At 30.1% G+C, this 22,796-nt stretch overlaps 1 protein-coding gene across 2 annotated transcripts in view; it reads right to left on the bottom strand.

The window, feature by feature from the left end:
• The window catches only part of LOC116770506 (apoptosis-stimulating of p53 protein 2), a 134,458-nt gene that overhangs the window by 86,653 nt on the left and 25,009 nt on the right, over positions 1-22,796 (bottom strand). The window contains exons 2-4 of one of the 2 annotated variants that reach the window (XM_032661991.2): positions 14,286-14,335; positions 9,460-9,613; positions 5,555-5,644 (exon numbers count right to left, since the gene is read on the bottom strand). In XM_032661991.2, coding sequence (XP_032517882.2) covers positions 5,555-5,644; positions 9,460-9,613; positions 14,286-14,294 — 253 coding nt within the window. In that variant the 5' untranslated portion in view covers positions 14,295-14,335. Of the gene's footprint in view, positions 1-3,205; positions 3,564-5,554; positions 5,645-9,459; positions 9,614-14,285; positions 14,336-22,796 lie in introns of those variants that run through there. The other variant, XM_032661995.2, reaches the window with a different exon arrangement.

The following is a 22,796-nucleotide window of genomic DNA, read 5'->3' as shown; positions in this document are numbered from 1 at the left end:
AAATTTCCTTATTGATAAGAAATAAAATAATTTCGTCTTCCTAAAAAGGTTTCTTAGACATATTTGTTACTTACATTTTAAATAAACTGCAATAGGAATAAAATGTAAAAGTATAGAACGATGGCAATACATCTGCCTTATTGTTAATAACAATATTTAATTGGCAATCCATAACGTGTTATAAGACAGGTGCAAACAGTGGCACGGACCAACATCCAAATATGCATTCTACAAAGGTTACTTGACCAGTGACTATTTAAATGGCATAAAAAAAATTATTGACATCAACAATGCAATATTCGTAGATTTAATTTCCTCCTATTCTTTCATATTTTGTATTGAAATTTTGTCGTAAATACCTTTCTTATCTCGCAATATAATGAAATTCGCAAAGGTACTTAATAATAAGCCGATAACAATTCGACATAGTATCGATTGTGAACGGTCAAGTAGTGACTAAACGATTAAACCGAACAATTTACTAAAACAAATCCTTACCTGTATATAACCTTAAAAACTATACCGAGAATTTATAAAGAACCTTGTAGATCCCCACTTACCTATCTAATAGTTGTCATTCTTCTTTGAAAGGCCATTAAATTGAGCGTAAAAATAACAAAGCCCACATTCACCTGTTAAGAGTATCGTTACAGTAATCCCCGGTGTATAATAGATTTAAAAAGATTTACAGCACATTCTAAGACCTTATTTCTTATTTGGACCGCATCTAAAACTAGTTTGAACACATTTTACGTAACATGACCTCAAAATGTGGACCTACTAAGATTCCATTCACACAACCAAATACGGGCTAATTGTATATTATCTAAAGTTAAGTCGCTGTTTGCTTATAAATTGATGCATAAATTGTTCGAATACATTTGGGGTTTCCGATAACTAATTTGGGTCATTGACCTGATAAAAAACTGGTCTTGCAATGGGTAAATTGTACTTCGATTGCCCTGTTGCATACCGCTTATACTTATGTGGAGCAGAATTAATTAGTATATGTTATATAATTTTAATAACTCATATGGTAATTTTAAAGTAATTAAGATAAGATCTTAACCAAGTAACAAAAATACTTATATTATTGACAAGAAATAAGTAATTTTTATAACACGCTGGACATTTAATACGTGGACTAAATTGATTGTAAATCTGGGTACATTCAAACTGGCTGCTATTACGATAATATCAACAATTGTAACCTATTTAGTTTAATGTAAATAGATTTGAGATAAGTTATCGCTTACGAAATTGCACAAAATTTACACTTAGCATAGATAATAAAAGCTTATAGTCAATTTGTTGAAGTTAATTAAACAGTATGGACTTATTGAAAGTAAAATTGATTTTTGTTTGAAACCGACAACAGGTAGATATGTATCTACGTATATTAAATTATAGACATAACAAGAAAAAAGAAGAAAAAGATTTGTTAGAACAAAAACTTTAATGCGTAACTCTTGAATTGTTTTATATAAAACCTTCAATGAAGCTTAACGTAGTTGCTTTCAGTCTTTTCACCGCATTTGTAGTATTCTTTTTACGTTGAGAACTATTGTTGGCAGACCATAGTTGGATCAAGATAACCGCGACAATAGTTAACAATTAATGTTGCCATTAAACAGAAACAATTCACAATGGCATGAGAGGAATTGCATGGGATTTTTTTATGAATATAAATACGAAGAACAAAACTGTATACCTCCTTGCGTAATGTATAGACACAAAAAACGGTTTATATTATCAAGGTACAGTTTAAACAAGAAAGTAAATTGCCTGATCGCAAACATTTTTATTGAAATGATGCAATAAACTTCATATCGAGGAAGTTTGGTCATTATAAACCCCAAATATGTGCTAAGGGGAATGACCATCAATTCCTCCACGTGTGGGTGTGGCCTGAGCAGCAAAAACTGAGAAATCAGTCGAAGACGATGATTACATCGAATCGCGAATGAATTTATATTAAGTTAAATATGTTCTACAAAACATGGATATATTTTAGGTGAAGAACAGAAAAGAGAAAATTATAAACATGATAATATTTTACTTCCAGCATCACCTAAAAAATTCTCCTTCCGAAATCCAAAATCGGGTGGATAGCAATCCAAAAATAAATTTATCGCGATTTATTGATACTAAATATAAAAACAATCATCTATCGTAAATTTATTAAAATGGACTGACACTTGCCGATTTATGAAACTGGTTTCTACGACCCATCCAATTGATCTTTCGTGTTGGCCAACTTTCACGAGATTCCACACGTGCCCCGCTTGGGAAGATCTAAGAGTGTTTTCTGACAATCAAGTCAAAATCACAAACAACTGTGAGGAAATATCTTCCGGTTCTACAAGTTGTTTAGCGAAGTATCTCAATCAAATCTTATTTTCGTCGCTGTTACAATGTATTCTCAAAAAATTCTTATAAATATAAAAATCTTTAACTCTACGAACACTAGTTTAATATGTAAACAGAGAAAACTAACTGTACATGTTGTTTTGTTTATAAATATATCCTGATACTGAATCACCAGAATAAAAATATCATTCGCTTATAAAGATATACTTAAAATATCATTCTTATAGTTTGAATGTTGATAAATGCGTTTATGTTAACTTAAGATCAAATATACATAGGAACAAATGTTAGCGATCTCTAAGGAAGTACCGTACATTAGAATAACACAAACAACACTATTGATATGCACATCAAATACAGACAATACAATGCATTCATGTATATATGTATGTTTATATATCTAGTTCAGTCCAGATCAATCTGGGATACAATGACTGGTAAGAGAAATTTCATACGGGCTTATAAAGTTAACGGTCCAATCCACACACTTTAAGCACAAACCTTTAGAAAACTATTGTTTTCTTAATTTTAATTTAAATTAGTAATAAGGAACATATGATTTTTAAATAAATAAAAAATAGGCCTAAATTTTGATTTTCTATATCATTACAACAATTACGAGTAATAACTATTATTTGAAGTGAGTTTGTATTGTTAAGCGAAATACCCTTGTATAGAGATATCTTACTATTGATTAAAATTCTTTGAGAATTAAACAGTTATAATTTTATCGGCTTTTTAAAAATAGCATAGACCAAAGGAGGTTAGTTGCAAAGGCTGTATGGCGTCTGGAAACCGCCTAGAAAGTTGTCATATACAAAAACATTCTACATACCCTGTTATAGGCTGAAGTTCTATGGACAATCCTTTATCAGTCACAATACACAACACAAGTTGTTATAAACAACGTGCAAAACCTTTATATCCACCAACAAATTCGAACACCAACACTTTTAACGAACTTACGTTGCACAGAGGTACACGGCGTGATTTAAGGCAGCATTCACTGAGATGAAAGCCTGAATTTGCACATAATAAACGAACCGTTAAAAATAACACTACAGTGAAACTCGTTGTCACTAAAAAAAACTATGTGCCGTGTCTAATTGTATTTGTGACGTGTTGAACAAAACATTACTGAAAAAGCGACCGTTAAATGTATAAAACAATCGCTATGCTACGGTGGTAAGCTAAAACTAAGTTGAGTACGATATGGGCGAGGAAAGACCGTTGATCCAGTTGACTGGAACGTCGATAAAACAGTGACACCAGTTTACCGACATTCACGTTATGACGTAGCACATACCTAGTGCTCTCTCCTTTTTACATGAATGATAAAAAGAGATAGCACTACGCGGCGTATAAGAGTGGGAGAAGTTACAACCTGCGCCTGAGCAACAGAGCCTCTCAACTTAACACAACCATAGTAACAGGTGAATTAATGTCAATGTGTGCGTTCCTTTCTTTTGCTGTGTGTGAATATTTTGAAGATGTTGTTAGTGATAACATGGTATTTGTTAGATATGCCGTTTATTTAGCGGATTCTAATCAATTTATGTTAAATAAATATAAATCAAAATGGATTGTACAGTTTCCGAATTATAATTTATTTTCAAAACATCACATCTTTGGCACTCTGTTCTAACATTTTCGTTTTCGATAATAATTATGTTTGCTTTATATTTAATAATAGAAAATAATATCAAAATTCTTTTAAAATATTAATGTATCATTAAAAAATATATATGATTCATATAAAAAAATATAAGCTACTTAATAAGAAATATAAATTTGCCAATGAATCGATCATATCAATTAGAAGCGAGGTCCATAACAAGGAACTAATAATGCCAATCACATTAATCCAATTTAGAAAAAAGCATCCTCAATAAATCACTATCATCAATCAGGGCGAAAAATAAGGATCTTTGCTCCCGAATCTTAACAATACGTCACTTAAAAGGGCAAGTTGTCTTGTGTTCGCGAAAATAGAAACTACATCATTATGTAGTATTTAAATTATCTGTATTACTATATAACAGACCAAAAGTTTGAAGCGAACAGTTTCTATTTCATATTTTATAACCGCTTTCATAAAATTAAAAACACAAGATAATTAAGAAAAGAGGAGAGAGTTCACAAATTTATATAATAAAACCTACTTTCTTTTTACATAACAATGTATATTCTCACACACATTACATTACATTTGTACTGTTATTACCTATTCCGAATTTAAAATAAACTATATTAACTTGAATGATGTTGTATATTTTCTTATGTAATATATATATTTTTTAAGAAAATGCAGAGATAAAGCTTGTTAGTAGATAAGCTAATGTATTCGATTGATAATAATTTCTGGGTTACTAATCTTTTATTCGATATTCAAAGAATATTTTTTATTAGGTGTAAGACACATCGATGTCTTCTAACAAAGTTAACAAGATGTAAGATAGCTATCGACAACTTTTATAAAGATATGTACGCGTGTACCTAACGATGGTGTGAGTATTTCCTCTCCACTATTTTTATTTTCCATGGGAACTGGGCCACGGCTAACGGCCATTACCAATTTAAATTTAAGAGATTTTAATTAAAGATTATAGAGAATACCTATCATAATCATGGTTTTGAATTTCTTTATCAAATTCACGCGATCTTGCAGATTTTGAGGTAGTTTAATCTTATAATTTATAGACTTTCACTTTAAAAATTTATATGTATATCATCACGATACTTTCTATTTCTAATAAAGATGACAGTCTCTGTGACAGTTTTATTACAGACAGGGATTGTATAAGTAAACTGAGCAATTACGAACTAACAACATCCTTTTAAAGGAAAACCTTAAATAAACTAACCAAAGCACGAACCTTCGAATTGCTTTTCTCGGTAGTTTCGTTTTAATTCTATGAGTGTTGCTGAATTTAATTCATATTGTTTCTAAAATTCTGCATTTTGTTAGTATTAGTCAATGTAATAATACCAGAACCTTCTAGTACTCACGAGTTTCAATAAAAGTTAAAACTTTATTAATAAAGTTAAAAATTAGATAGTCTGAGAATCAATGTACTGTTTTTTCTTTTAATTAGTTGAGTTTCAACCTATTCAATCTATGTAAATAATTTTATGGTTATAGTTTAAATGTAAGATTTCCACATATATAATATATATCACTCACCAGTATCGATGTACTTAAGTACGAATTGGACATCCGGACCCAGAGCGGCGGCCAACTCCAGAGGTAACTCGCTATCACGAAGTACGTGCACTGAAAATACACGTGATCTCTTATAATAACATAACTGCAAATCCGTATTATATAACAAGTTGAAGTCCAACATATATCTAAAAATATCAACATATATCTACAAGTTTTTTTTTTCCAAGATACGATTATAATATGAAAGTCAAGTTAAATTGTTAAAGATCAACAAAAAATGTAAGAAGCAGGAACGTATTATAAAAAGCCTTCTTTTTTAAATATTAAACAGTACACCAACAAAAAAGGATCACAGCGTAATTAATTTATAAAAAAATTCTTGAAGGCAATCTTATTTTTGCCAAAAGAAATGTAAATTCGTCCCCAGAAGACGTTTTATTTATAAAGCTTCATTCAAATTATAAAAGAAATATGTCAGTTTAATGCTCGCTTACAAAGGACTTTGGGTTTCATCAACAATATCATTGTATCTCTCTAAGGATCTGTGTGTTTTTTTACGGTATTCTTATAATTTTTCTATCGGCATTAACTATAAAATCAAGTCTGTATAAAAATTTTGGTATTTATATCAATAATTTATCAATAAATTTTAATATTTTCAACAAACAATTAAGGTTGGCAACGCATTCGCAATATCTATGTTGCGGATGTCCATGAGCGACGATGACAACTGCCCATCAAGTAGGCCGTCTGCTCGTTTGCCAACTGTTACATAAAAAAAATATTACTGACTGAGCAAGGTCAAGGGTGAAATGAACTATAACAAAAAAAGCCATAACGCCTATATGAAATTAAAAGCAATTGTTTGTTTAACCATAAATATTTCCTAACACACTAGACAGGTGCTCGTATTTATATATAAAATTCTTAAATAATCTTATTCATTTCCAGTTTTCCATGTCATATCAATATTAAGTCTAACGTAAAAACTAAAAAGACATTCAATGTAATCATAATGTCCCTCATAAATAATTTTCCATCACATAATCAAAACCCTTAATTAACTTAAAGAGCTAGTGAAAATAAAGAAAGAATAAGCAATAAGACTTTCAACAATTAATTGAACAAAAGATTTAAAGCATTCTGTTTCCAGGTAAAAGTTCTTGTTAGCCTTCAACGTCCGGTTTGAACCATATTCTTACCTCTTTACGTCGCGTGTATTTTGTCTTCATACCTCGCAAACATGAGTTCATTACGCCAAATTATAGTTGTTACCTTGCAATTTTGCTTTTGCATGTTTTACTGATGAGAAATTAATGTACTTATTTCGTTTCTGCGAAATCATATAACCATCTATCTGATTTTATTTTGATAAACATACTCCCTTTGTTTTTAATGACTGCATATTTTTCATTAGCTTTATTAAATGTTAATGACGGCGTACCAAGTTTATATTTACATAGTTACAATGTTGTATTTGTAGTGAATATAACCAAGTTTTGCTGAGATAACACCATTAACATGTTCCCATAAGTGGGTAAACATACCGTATCTAATATTAGAAGGCAGTGGCTATCCGGGAGCCTAATAGACATAAAATAGCAGTATTAAGTTCCCACTCATTCATCGTCATGTCACCGCGCCTTACATCATAGCTACAGAGTGATCCATCAGAAGAACGAAATTATATTAATCACTCGCAAGTTTAATAAATTCCATTAGTAAAATAATCGATAGTAATTTTTGTACTCAATATGAATTTAGTATTAAAAAAACATTTCTCGCATCGAAATTCAATGATAAAATTCAGAAAAGACAATTTACTAGCAATGTCACGCTGCCTTTTCATTATGCTATTAGATTAGGTCGTGTCGATAATTGGAGTTGCCGATGGTTCGACACTTTCCCTTGGATATTGCAGCGAGTGAGAATGACGTTTCGGACATGTCTTTCCCACGGACGACCGTTCTGACGGCAATTACGATGGCGTCCCGTTTTTGTTGAGGGTACTGCAAACTAAACTTGGTGCAAATGTTCACCGTTTACAATGATAGTTATATGTGACTGTTGTGTGAAATGAATCTCACAGCTGGATTTAACAAGCAAATAAAGGTCAGTGCAGGTCAGAGTTGAATATCGTTACAGTAAAACATCGTTACGGAAAAGGTTATAGCTGGTCGGTTTTACGTATATTTTCAGCAGAATATATAGATATGTAAATAGAATAATTTCAACGGATAGCCGTTAAATGGATTAGCTGAATTCAGATAACTCGTAAACAAATTTTATATACATATTCGAGTATATGCAGAAAATCAGAAACAAAAATTGTATTGAAAATATTAGATTTTTGTGAATACATTAATTCTTTTAATCCGATGGCACGATGTATTGTGAAAGTAAACAAGCAATGAAAATAATGTATTACGGTTTATTTGAGATTAGAGCTGCTATTTGCGATTTGTGATTCTAATTCAAGGAACGTTTGTTGTCCCACGGCGATTTGCTACAAGGTAAACCCATCAGGTACTGTTATTGAGAATTAAAGTGACATTTTTATAACGGAGAAGTTTTTCTTGTTAATTAAATGATCAGATATCTTCGTATCAAACAGATCTTTCACATAAAAGGTTACAAAATAATGATGCGAAAAAAATTATATAAAATATTTTTATAGAATTTAGCTAACTTTTATTTGCAAATCTTTTATGGCAGGAACACAAGAACTTTCACAACTGTTTGCTTAAAGTAAATGCAAACTTTAGCAACAAACTAGAACCTCAAAGAAAACTTCCAGCAAACCTTAATCTTCATTATGGAAGGTTGTAACTTGGGACATAAATTCAAATAAATTTAACATTGAAATATAAAAAAAATAATTGGTTTACAATAAGAGTTATAAATATGAATGTATATATTTTCTCACACTGTTTTGTAAAAACAGTATAATATTTACTTCTGTTGGTACGTTACACACAATTGATTCACTAATGGCGCAAAGTGAAGGATAAGGGAGGAGACTTCTGTGAGAAACTACGTTATTTGTTCAGTCAACCCTTCATAAAAGGGCTGGCATTTTGCAGCTAAATTATTCTATTAGCCTTAATTACCCGTATTTCTTAGTAAAATATCAAAATTAGTGATATTTATATGAAATAGTTTTTGTCAATCAACTGTATTAGAAATGGATACCAACTGTCTGGTATTATATATATTATATTTCTGTGACGTTTACATAAATTTATAATAATATGTATTTGTGGTGAAATAATATAGTTCCTAGAATTACTTACATAAATTTTACTCGTTCTTTTTTAAATTATTTTGATATATAATAAATACTACTCATAAAATTTTATTGAAATAGTTGGAACCTTACTTTATTTACTTATTCTTAGCAATAAGATTGCATTTTTATATATTTTATGGTAATTAAGAACTTATCTCATACCTTTAAACTGTAATCGTGTCAGTTTAAACGTAAACTCTATAGTTAATAGCTCGTCAGGTATTTATCGAATGCTCTTATTTACCCTTAGGATAGACCTTATCAGGTAATAAAATATGACTTAGCAATAATCACTTTTATAGCTATCATTTAATTACTTCTAACTATTCATATTAGCGGATTATGAAAGCTAAATGTAATATGAAAATATTGTACAAATATTTGCATTCAAAAATAATTATAAAACATTTATGTTAAATCAACATTTATGTTGGAAAGAAAAGTACTTACGCCAAAGGACTTAATGCCAGACATAAGATGATCAATTCTTATATATTGTATAATGATTTAAATATAAGCGAAAAATTTACAAATATTTTACTAACTTTGATAGTAAAATAAAACACATATCCTTTGTAAGAATTTGGAGAAAAACAGAACAGTAATGATTTGTTTTGCCATATTGGTGTCATACCTCCAAGGTCAGGATGCACGCTCAGCAGCAGACATGGCTCGTCGCCTGGCTCCCGACAGCAATCCAGAACATCCCGACTGGTGGTGTGAGGAGTTACAGGCACAGGAGTTGAAGACCAACCAGCACCGCTCTCGCACCACACTCGCACTATCATCTGTAGATTAAAACGGATTCCTAAATATATTTTACTTCGTAAAGTTCGATACAACACTTAGGATTCATAAACATATATAATTTTAATTTATTCGTACTTTAGATGAGTAAGAAATTAAAAAAAAAAATTTCACTTTTATTTACCTCGAAAACGTATATAATAATGGAATAAAACATAACATGACATAAAAATTTGACAACAGCTTTAGTAAAATTCTGTTACATTAATGTTTTGAATAAATTCAGTTCTTGAGAGTAAAAAAAGGGAGAATTGTTTAAATTTACATTTTCAGCGAATACTTATTTATAAAAGTGAAGTCATTTGAAGAAAGACAATTAACAGAGGACGCATTCTGAATAGACTTTTTATAAAACTGTATATATTTTTTATACCTTTTAATCTCTGTTATAATTAATTACATACTCAAGTAGTTTATTTCTATTATTAAGTAATTTTTTGTACTATTCACATTTTTACAGAAAAATTATTTAAAGTTTTGTGAAAAAAATATATATTTCGTAATATGTACATTACGTTAACAGAGTAAGACATAGAAAGAAATTATAAAAGGTTTACATATATCTATATTTTTTGTTTTATTGTTGTTCCCACGCCCTCGCGAATAAAAAGCCAAGGTTCATCGCAATCGGATGACTGAACACAACCATTTGAGGCATATGTTAATATATATAATACATATTTATTGAACATATTAAAAATAATAATAGAGCAAAAAGTACGTTACGCGCAACAATTAACATTCAAATTGTAATCTAACATCGGAAGTAAAACTCGCTCGAATTAAATAAGGCCTATGTCAATGACAGCATAAATTATTATTATCAAAGAATTTATAAATTATCTTATAAAATATTAAATCAACTTGTTAATTAATTGCCGTTATCAAAACATAAATCACAGAATATTAATACATAATAATTAATACCCTTACTATCAGTGTTTCGTAAAATTAAGGTTCTAGTTGTCATATGTATATCATCGTTCATAATAGTAACAAAGGTCACATATGAACGAGAAAATGGACTGTCTGTTTAACTTGATTATGTGAACTCGTGGTAGTAGTTCTGAATCAATAGTTAAGCTAGCACTTTCGTCTATAGAACGTCAGCACTAACGAACTATTGCTGTTACACTATTGTTGTCATAGAGATATTTTAAACCGCGATTATGGTTTTTATTATCATTTAGTAAGATCTGATATAGCTTGAATACAAATTCAAATTGGAGTATGCAAACCATGGCTGTTAATTAGTCGGGGGTTTTGGATGTACCTGAATAATTATTTGTATATCATGAGTATAGTAATTAATAACTTTTTTTTGATTGGTTAGTATAAGGCTCTTTTTTGTTGTAAGGAGTATTAATTTTTTTTATCACACCATTGGTTAATATTTGCAACAATCGATACAGTCAAATCGTGCAAGTAATCTTAGTAGGAATTCCCATCTTGACGTATCACCGACAGTTTCGATGTATCTCAATAAAAAAACGTCGGTGGTATGATTTATGAATCACAAACTTCAGAACTGTCGGTTTTTATGTAATCGTCGGGACTCCTACTTAGGGCACAGATCGCTCAGCTTACCGTGACGGACGTATTGTAACACTATTTTGCAATGCTTCGAAACGTGACATTTTAAATCGTGTTCTTGTTAGATTCAACAATAATCTATTTATTGTTACACCATTGCAATGTTTTACCGATTGCTTTTTTGTTGAAATTTAGCTTTATTAAACTATTGACAAATATATAATTCGTTGATATTTAGCTAAACAGAAAAAACATCTAAAGGTGTCCATAGACGATGCTGTTACCATCATGTGGACATAAGAATCACCAGGAATAAATTAGCAGGAAGATATTTATGTTTAAATTATACATAAAGTTATTATAATTCAAACATACAATACGGTCACCTGCTGACAGCAAGTAATAAACTACAAAGAAACGTAAAAGCGTGGTAACTATACGAACAGTGGCGCCACCTATCTACAAGACTTAAATCTCATTACTGATACTTTTACCCACATCAAATTCACTTTATTTCCAGTTAACAGCTGTTATGGTGTACAATTTTCCTGTTACAATACCGAAGTATTTCAATAATGTATATTGTATATAGAAATGAATAAAAATATTCTGTTTCTTTAAATTTTAATTGATTTGAAATGAATAAATAATAATAAGTTTTTATTAGTTCTGTATAGAATTTATAAACGTTATAATTAGTAACTTTATTACACGTGAAACTATTTGCCTTCATTTGTTTTATTTAAATATATTATCCTTCTAAATTCAGAGCCAAAAGTAAGACAACCTACAGCTCTTGAGAAGTTATTCATATTGTATCATTAACTTTGTTGTTCTAAAGTTGAATGACTTTGTTTGTATTCATTATATTTTCTACGACATCATTCTATTTTAATGGTCCAATTAATTTAAACTTCATGTTCCAACATCAGGCATCGCACTGTTTTTATATAACTTCAAATTCTACACAGTCGAAGATATGTCGTGTAAGTATGATGTAAGAATTATACTTGATCAAATACTTTGTTTGCAAATGATTTCTTAAAAGTTATAAACAGGAAGACTTATCCATATAAAGAAAATAAATCGTTCATTTGTGACATTTGTGAGCGTAGTCGTGGGAAATAGTAAAGGATAAAATATTTTTTTTCTGCTTAACTTTATTTGCTCACTTGTTAACGTATAATAGACATGGAACTATATATAGCGTTAAATAAAAAAGAAATAAACATTTGTATTCACAAAGTTTGCTACCCTAACGAGGAAATCCTTAATAAGAAACATGTGTCCTATAAAATTGTACCTCATACAGCGAATTAAAATACTACATACAGGAAAAAGATTCCGTTGAAATGTATGCAAAACAACATTTATTTTAGAAAATAAGGAATAAAAAGAAATAGGATATACACTCTATTGGAATTCCATTTAAATTACAATAATTTTGATAGTTATATAAAATAACACCTCTTAGAAAACAAGTATTAAAATTGTATATACAATGGAGGGTCGTTTAGTGCTAGATACGTCACATAGCCGGATCCCTGTGGCTGAGATATCATGTAAATTTCAACGTAATCACTATCATCTGATGTCAGCTGTCTATATGTTCATCAGAATAGAGGTGTCTGTCAAGCCGACCCGAGATTAGAAACGACATAAATTTTCTACTAATCCGACGAAAGTCATGGCAAAATATGACCTATCCATTCGTATTAGGGAACAACTCGTTATTGAACGACCGTTTTGAGTGTAAATAAGTTTGTTATGTAACAAGTTACAACTACAACGCATTAATGTACTCAACATAAAATGTTTAACAAATTTATGCGAATGAAAATAAAAGATATCATATCACGTGTACTCTATCTTAACTTCACGAGGACGTAAAAACATACTCGGGTCATTTAAATGTTTCACTATCTGATAAACTAGAAGCTTTCTGCAGGTGCCAGTGGCCACAGATTTTACTAAATAACCTTATTCACGAATGTTTTATTCCATTAAACTATAGGTATATCTAGTATAGATGTAAATTAATTAAATCATTAACAATCTTTTGTTATGTTATGAATTCTTAGTGCTAAGATATAATATATTAAGTATACAAGAGATTTAACACTGAACTGAGGTTTAGCTTGCTTGTATATTGTTTTAATTACAAGGAGTTATAGACAGTTGACAAGAGCTCGAAGATAATTAAAACAACTACATTCTATCTCTTAGTCTTCATTGCCGTTTTGTTCCATGGTGTTAGTTCACAAAATATTATATAATATATTTAAAAACTGTTGCTATATGAAATAAAAAAATAGAAGTTTAGAGTCTTTTTCGTATGAAATCTACTTTTTTGTTTGCTTATCCGATCATTAAATAAGCATATATTTTAAGTCTTACAATATGTTATACATATTCCTTCTGCTACTTCCATGTTATAGCTATACAAACCAAAAATTAAACAAAACCATTTTAACTCTATCTTACGACAGACGAAACTGTAGGAACCAGCTAGTAAACATTACGTAACACCTGCATTTAATTTTATATGTGTAATGTCACCGGACCTGATATTCCGTACACACAATAACGATACCAAACAAGTTTCAAATGCAATAAATGGTGCGACGAGTAAACTTGAGAGTTCTAGAAATAAATAGTGCGAAGCGCTCAGAGTATTCGTTAAACGCTCTCGTTTCCTTTATTACAACTGAAACAACGTCAGCTGCAGTAAAGCAGATGTTTATGTAATTACATAACTTAACTGCCATTACAACGGCGTGTGGTAATTGTCTACTGTTTTTATAAAGTCATCAATCAATATTCATACCGAATATAGAACTTGACGTATCTAACAATAAGTAAAAGATGTTTGCGATTACATATTTGTCTACACATAGAACTTTCTATTTCTGAAGTGGTTTAGAAAATTTTATATTTCAATCATAAATTCAACTCGCTAACTAGAACTTGAGGATTATAAAAAGTATGATTATATTTTTGTTTTCATCAAATTAAAAAATCAACCATACATAAAAAAAACAGAAGGGTTATTTTTATTATTATCATGTAAATATAAAGAAGATATTAAATTAATTAAAATTTATGTAACTTTTAACTTACCGGAATCATTTTCGGCGGACATGTGTATACGACTCTACAACACCCACTCCCTGAAAACAGAAACGTCTCATTAAAAACTTTTTAATATAACTTTTAATTTTATATATACCTCTAGAAATTCTCGAAGCACATTCATTAATAACTCTCCCATACCAATAAAACTCGACCGATGAAACATCTTTTTTAATCTTTAGAACGTTAATTGGCTATAAAACACCGACAGCAATTGCAACTAAAAGGATTACACATCTTAACATCTTCAAGAGACGGAGGATTAAGAGTATTAGTATACAGGGAGAGAAAAAGATTTTTCGGGATTCCAATAATTCTTTTCACCTACACCTTGGTAAACATCAATTTGGTTAAAATAATGTTCGCATCCACTGTAAAGTAACTATTAGTACAGATATATATTTTTAAGACTTAAGAGATTGCATTAATTTGTTAAAAAAACAACCCTGTAAGAAACATATACTATTATATATACTGCCATGAAGATATTTAGTACCAAGTCTGTGTCTGTATCTAGAAATGTAGTCTCTATATACATAGACAATTTTAGAGCTAAGACAAAAAAATAGACAAAAGCCTATGCTTGTAATGTACATATATGAGAAGGTACACACGTTAAAGTGTTTTTGAGTTTCAATATAATTACAGCTACGTGTATAATTATTAAGGACTTAAAACATGTAGACATGAAATATTATGTGTGCTGTAAGTTTTAACTTTAAGATGGGCTCAATCGTGTAATACAAATTATTTATTAATTGTTTTTTTCTTAACCTGTTAAATTATATATATTTTTAATATATATCTCGGTAAATGTTACAACAATGACATTTTTTTATTATATTTACATAGAATGAACTGGTTGATTAACGTTCTTCCTATACATTATATTGGAGGGATATCGTACTTGTGTATTATGAAGAGTCATTGATCAAAAATATTACATGAAAACATACAGCTATAGAATAAACAAATATATTTTAAATTTAACATACTGAAGACTCTTTCTTAATTTTTAATAGAGCTTCTAATTTACCCAGTAATATTCCGTTAAATAGCTACGAACAAAACTATATATCCCTCAATCTTTCAGGAGTCATTAATATAGAAAAACAGACAGATAAAAGAAAAACTATATATATAATATTAGTACGATAAGAGTGATAACTAATATGCACTTGTACTATATCTGTTCTAATACCTAAAGCGTGATAACAAAGGCGGAATCACACTTATTAAGACCCAGATATTCGAACACTACCCAATTGTTTGTCTACCCCTATGAGACCCTGTTATATCCGGTCGTATATTACAAAGTAATCCAGACATCCGAAAGCAGGTTTACACTTCTGTTATTGTGTAAAAGGATTTATGTGTCTGAATTTCACCTAGTTATACTCTGTACAATTTAAAATACACGTGTAACATATATGAGAGGAATGTACACTGGAATCTTAAATTATTCAAACCAAGTACAACTAATGTTAAGTTTTATTTTCAAATATTTTTAAATTATATAAAAGTATATACACTATTGTAGTTACGTTAGATCTGTTTGTGTACAATTAAGTAAAGGCTAAATGTTACAGTAAGGAAGTAAACGCAATTCAATCTGATGTGATAATAATCATTTACATTACCAACGTATGTGTGTACCCAAACACCCCGGATAGACCAATTAACATCAATATTTCACCAAAACCTCTAAATTACAATTTCTAACACTTAGTAGTACTTATCTAACAGCACAAATTAGCATACACTATTTAGAATCGCTCAATTGAAATGTTATGTTTTAACACTTGCTATGGATTTAATTTGAAATATAATGTCAACATAAGATTTTTTTTTTTTTTTAATTTATATTTATAGTAAATACTGAGTAATCAAGATTTGAGCCGAGCGATCCAAGTATGCAAATGTGCAAATGTAATGAAAGTTCATTGAAGCTCGAATCGCAGTGAACCCTCAATGCATAAGCATTCGAGGAATAGTTTAAGCGAACTAAATATTCATAAATTCAAACACGCGGATCGGAGGATGTAGGAGTGACATAAACGTGTTATTAAGATTTCCGCTCGAAGGCGGCTCCGCACGACGACGGCCGCTGAGCATTGAATGAAAGGTGTAACATTGACTAATATTACACTGCGGAGAAATCGCGGTTGCCCAGATGGAGGTACAAATTACACTATCATGACGTAGAGTTTATCATTATGTATTGATAGAATAGTAAGGTTAATAGCCGCGGCATTAGCGTTCAGAGTTGTGGCGAATGTTTATCGCCAACACGACGGAATCAACGACTAGACGGGGGACAAATTAGACGTCATAAAGCTCCAGGAATGTTTGTAGCTTCAATAGCGGTTTCGCGTAATTTGGCCGGTGGATGTCGGTCGCAAGGTTCGGCGTGAAATATTTGGTAGCGGCGGGCGCGGCAAACCAATTTGCATACAATGAGGCGGCACAATCGAGGGTGGGTCCGACTGGTAATCCCCGCCATCTTGCCAACATTTCGGAAGTACCGTTCTTATAACATCTGATAAATTATTGCTATTGTGCCCATTTTTTACCTAACTGTGGCTGAATTACGGATTGAGAATAATTTAATACATAATAATAGTACCAATTGACATTAAAGCGGATAAATTGTGGAACAGACAACAAAAGCCGATTTTAAACTTCTCTATACACGAAAACCAATCCTAAAAGCCAATACCGTATATCTAATCAAATTACCCAATTGAAAGTAAAACCTCTCAAAGGCTCTCTCACATTAGCAGACCACCCTGAAACGAATGCTCTATCGATTTAGAATAAAGATTAATGTCAAAACAAGTATGTGATGTAAACACAGTACCGTATGCGTAACAGAACTTTAATGTGATCAAAAAAAATTATTACTATCGGTTAAGTAATTTGCTATAGAAAAATAGATAAATTGTTAAATAATTCTCATAAACGATGATTAAAAACTAAACCATAGTTTGCTACAACAAAGTTTAATTGTAATCTAACATTTAGATTTTATCGCACTTGTTTAAGAATAATGTGACTAACCTTTACGATACACAATCACGTTTCCAAACTGTGACAATTATATAGGCATAAGATATTATGAAATAATAAATTTATTAATTACTTAACTATCTATACACATTAAAATCATTGAACACGAATGAACTAACAAGGAGCGTCCTATGACCTTTCATCTGGCCATACTCATAGCTATTGGTATTGGTAATCGAAATAGTCGTATACATTGCAAGTAACATTCCCGGGGTAGGTTCGTGAGCAGATGCCAAATGTAATGGAGTGGTATTTAGCTAGCAGATACCGGGATACCACTTACACAATCATTCCGTCAAGTCGACGTGGGAAACATCTGCCAATCGCTCAGTGCTTACCTTCTTACATAAAAGTGCATAAAGAATGGAGATATCTCTTTTATTATGACAAAAGTAACTGTCACTTAATCTTATTAATAAAAATGAGAGATCTAAATTTAGTGTTATAACAAATTAATTTTACAAAATTTACTAATGAGTTTAGCTTGATCGATGAAAGCAAACTTGTTGCGGACAGCAAAGGGAATATAAATCGCCTATGGCCTGTTTGAGATTGTACCTACATAATGCAATATCGGACAAATGAGCAAACACTTAATACGATGAAAATAAGCCATCAGAATGTGGCGAATTTGCCGACAGTTAACTACTTAGTGGTCATGATACCGCTCCATTCCTCAAAGTTAACCGGACGATGATAAATTTATACTAACTATGCATATAAGAAATGAAACAACACATAGAAGAAACAGTTTATTCAAATATTAGGAATGTTTAATGGACATATATTTCATTGAAAAGTGATTAATAAAATAAGTAAAGCATTAATGTTTGTTACAAATATTTTAACATTACGATTAGAACTAATAACATATAATAACGATCTTTCTACTACATTTCATTTAGTCTTAAATACTAAACGTTTTAAGGTTATTTTCATTAATTTCTTTGTAACAAATCGTTTGGAGTGCAGTGCAGAAGCAATAACAACCCCGCTATTTTTAATATAGAGGTGCAGGTGACAATAACCGTTCAAGTTTCCAAGTCCATTCAAATAGAAATATGCCCCTTTCCTTATATGATATTAATAATAGTTTTATTTAACTAAACAAAAACGAAACCTACAGCCTTTAGTCATCAAATAATTCTAACTGCATTGTATCTATTTTTCCTTTCATCCTAATAAAAAATAACAAATGTTCACGTTAGTATTCATATATTAAAAGTTATTTATTATAAAGCTTACATTTTATATAGTTGAAGCAGGACAAATTCAGTTTTATACTTCTTTTAAAATTTGGTTAAAATCTTAAATTTAAATGAAAACGGATTAAACAACCGTTATCGAAGTCTTTTTAACTTATTTCTATCTTGGTAATAAAATATATTTAAAAAAATCTATTTCAAACTAAAGCCGGATGTATGATTGCCGAAAATTACAGGCCTATTCGGCCTTCATTGCCCACGCCACGTACAAGTACCTATCACTAAAACAAACAATGTCTTGCACGTTTATTATTTATCTGCGATTCAGAAAAATATTATAACTGGTTGAAGGAATAACAATTTTTATTAAGAATATTAAAATGATTTTTATTTGGTTTTTGCGAAAAATTTTGATAAAAATATTTTAAATTAGATTTTTTAAATTACATATATATATTATATTGAAAGTGCAAAATATATAATACTTTATACATAACTTATCGGAAATAATTCTTTAATATCCAATGGGATCTGATAAATACTAAAAAGTGTGTTATATAATAAGAATATATTTGTAATTAACTTGTTTTTCAAACTGCCTTAAAGTCAGTTCAAGAGAAAAAGGTGTATATCACGTAGGCACAGGGTATAGGTTGTTATCGCTAATTGAGGAACTCTTTAAGGCTAAGCCAAGGCCATTAGACTGCCAAATGATAGCAAAAACGAACAGTTCAAGGCACTTTATAAAAAAAAATAAGAACAAAGAACAATAAGAAATAAAGAATTTAAACATTACAATTAATTTCGCAAATACTTTTGAGATTTTGAATACATTTTATGGTTAAAACAAAAATTTTGCAGTTATTACAAGGGGCAACGACTCGGCAAGTAGAATTTTGTTTAATTAATTATAGCTCCATTGACGTTATTAATTGTGTTTAAATAACAAAAAAGCTAGATGTAAGCATGTTAACGGCAGTTTGAATTGGACGTATACTTCAAAGGCTTTCATTATAATGTTCTAAAAACAACACAGATGTATTTCTAGACAGACGGCCCTTCGCGAAACGTGTGCCACCACATCTGTCAAGTTAAATACTACATATCACATCGCAAGCAGCATATTTTATTCGTCGCATATAAAAATAGATTTCTTTAGTAGTCATATTTCATTTGTATATCATTCCTTACGTTTTTCCCTTCTTCCTGTCATTTTCAATTACAGTCTTTTATATTATATGTTTATTTTTTAACGTATGAAAATGTCAAAACAAATAATGATTAATAAAAAAAATGTATATAACAATTTTTTTTAAATTTATAAAAATTGTGTTCTTCGAAAAAGAAATGTCAAAAGGATCAATTCTGAAGAAAAATTTCTGAAACTAAGAATGAATATATCATTTTTAAACATTTTGTTATAACCAAAAAAAGGTTGCCCTCCCCTACTTCTCTAATGTTAAAAGATATATAAGTTTTAAAGATTACGGCGCCAGGTATTTGTGGTCATAAAAACGTCATTATGAAAGTTGAAATAAAACACACATTTCAGACTCACAAGAAATTCGTAAAGTTTTCCCTCAAAGCAAGAATTTTGAGGAAATAGATATGAACTAATTTATTTTTGCTCGAGTCATATATAAAAATATTTACCTTTTTATATCGCAAATTAATATAACTTTAGTGTTAAATACACATTTTTTAAGTTTACGAAGCTTTATTTTAGTTTATAATGAATCTAAATCTATAAAATTAAATAAAAGATAAGTTGTATTTTGTACGGTCAATTTGGAAATCATTACTACAGAAACTAGCAAATTGATCGATAAAAAGTCAAGGCTTTACATGTACCGATATTACTACATGAATATATTTTTATTACTTATTCTTTATTTTCTTGTCTTGTTCGATAACCAAAATGTAAACATGTACATATTAATGTATAAGTTTTTACGTTATTATTCTTAAGTCCATATTCATCAAGTGTGAGCAAGACAAGTCAGAACTCACGCGACGCTTGTCAGCCTCCTTGAATGGACCACAAAACGAACGTTAAGATTTTGATTATGTTTCAAACAAGATATTGCCTTGACAACATGTAGATACAAAGAACAACCATTGTAAGTTGATCTGTTGCGAACAGCCTCATTTCAATGGCCATATTCCATTGATGCTAATATAACATACCGACCATACCATTACCCGATTGCTGTTAAAAATGAGATAATTTGCTGCTTAGTCATAGTAGAACTTTCCATTAGAATAAACATTATTTATTTGGTTCAAAATCAACTAAAATTAAGATATACACTTATTTGTTCCTTGTTAACAATGAATCTGTGAAGTTATAGTATACATACATATATATATCAATATTAAAATATCATGAAAACTTAACAGTAAATCGTTCATGCTGCCATAAAATCGTGCATAAATAATACATACGATTACATAATAGAAACAAACAACGTCATATCGTTGAGTTGCAAATCTCAATATATATACATTATTCAGTGCATTCCGACGTGACGGATCATACTGAGAATGTACTTTTAATATTTTAAGGAATTACACACAATATTTTACATAGTATATGCACATATAAATGAAACGAACAAATTGATGTAACAATATTGATCTCTATTTTCTCACTACCTCGCATTAGTTTGACGAAATTGTGCCTTTTAGGTAAATCCTCCAGGTTATGGATTCTTGAAGAATTACTAATATGTCCGCAGTGAATTTCGAAGCAATATGAGCACTTTCAAACTTTATTGAATAGTGGAATACGAGTAAATGATATTATATATTTGACATAGATAGAATTGTCTAAGTAATAAAAGGCCTCATGGTAAATAAGCAGCCTGGATGTGTGACTTTGCTAGTTTTAGATCTTTAAGAGTGACTTTCAGGGTTTAAAAAAAATATTTTTTATTTTGGATTGCTTTCTACGTTTTGAATTGATTTCGTCACGTCAAAACTTCAAGATAGTCTTGATGATGGTAGTTTACCGTGTGAGTTCTGAATTTTTATGCATTTTGGACTCTATAACCATACTGCGCGTGTAAAAACTTGAGTTTGTTTCAAAGCTAAAGAACGGAAATACACAAAAACAGTTTCGTGAAAATATTATAGAAATGGTGGAAATCGTGTAGTACAGTCTGATTTTCTTTTTAAAGTGCGTCTCACTTCGGCAGCATCAATCAATACGCTCAATTATATATTCTTACAGTATTATAATAGTGTACTGTTTTTGCATTTCCAACAATGGGTGGACCAAGTATAAGGACACGCTAAAACGCTAGTAAAACGCTAGTAAAATTTGTACATTGTTTTCGAGGGATATTTAAATCTGCAGAGTTCCACATATCTGATAATTCAAAAATATTTCAAATTAAAAGTAGATTTGTATAATATCAAAGATACTAAAAAGAAAATGACATAATAAGACCAGTAATAAAAAATACCAAAAATTGTATTTAGATTTATTGAAATTACAAATCAATATTAAGAACTATAAATTGTAGTTACTACAGTAATTTTCCTAATAATACTTATGCATTTAGGCAAGGGCCAACATAAATTGGCGTGGCGCTAACCGAACTTCATTCTCCAGCGAGCAATTGTCAGAACTGGTTTAAAAGAATCCGCTTGCGTCAGTCACGTGTAAATATTTTAATTGATGATATACGGAAGACGAAAATATAAGATGGAAATCGCCAACATTGGTTTCACTTTAGACTAATATCATTTAATCAAGAATACAGATAAAGCATAGGCTGTTATATAGAAATATATGATCGAAAAATGAAAGTAGTTGGACAGGTTATTAATAGGTCCAGTAATGTTTTGTCAAGTTTAAACGCAACGGCTAATATTACACTATAGCATGATTTATTTTATGGTTCACAAAAATGAAAGCGCTGTTAATGTCGCCTTTCAAAGTATCATAACTTACAAGCGACATGGTAACGACGCGGTTATAGTTTCTTAATAAAATTAATCACATAATATAAAAGAACGCCATATTTGTAGAAAAATCATATGTTCCAATTTATATATATATATAAACAAATTATACATGTAGCTTTATTATCTTAAAATAAAATGAAAGATGTATGTTAAACACTATATAACAAAATAACTTACACATATATATAATATTATTTCCATTAATCAATCAATCAGTATGTAAATTCAATAAAATAAAATAAAAATATTAATA

Source organism: Danaus plexippus, chromosome 7 (assembly GCF_018135715.1).
Source record: "Danaus plexippus chromosome 7, MEX_DaPlex, whole genome shotgun sequence".
Lineage (NCBI taxonomy): Eukaryota > Metazoa > Arthropoda > Insecta > Lepidoptera > Nymphalidae > Danaus > Danaus plexippus.
This window is presented reverse-complemented; position numbering and strand designations above follow the sequence as displayed.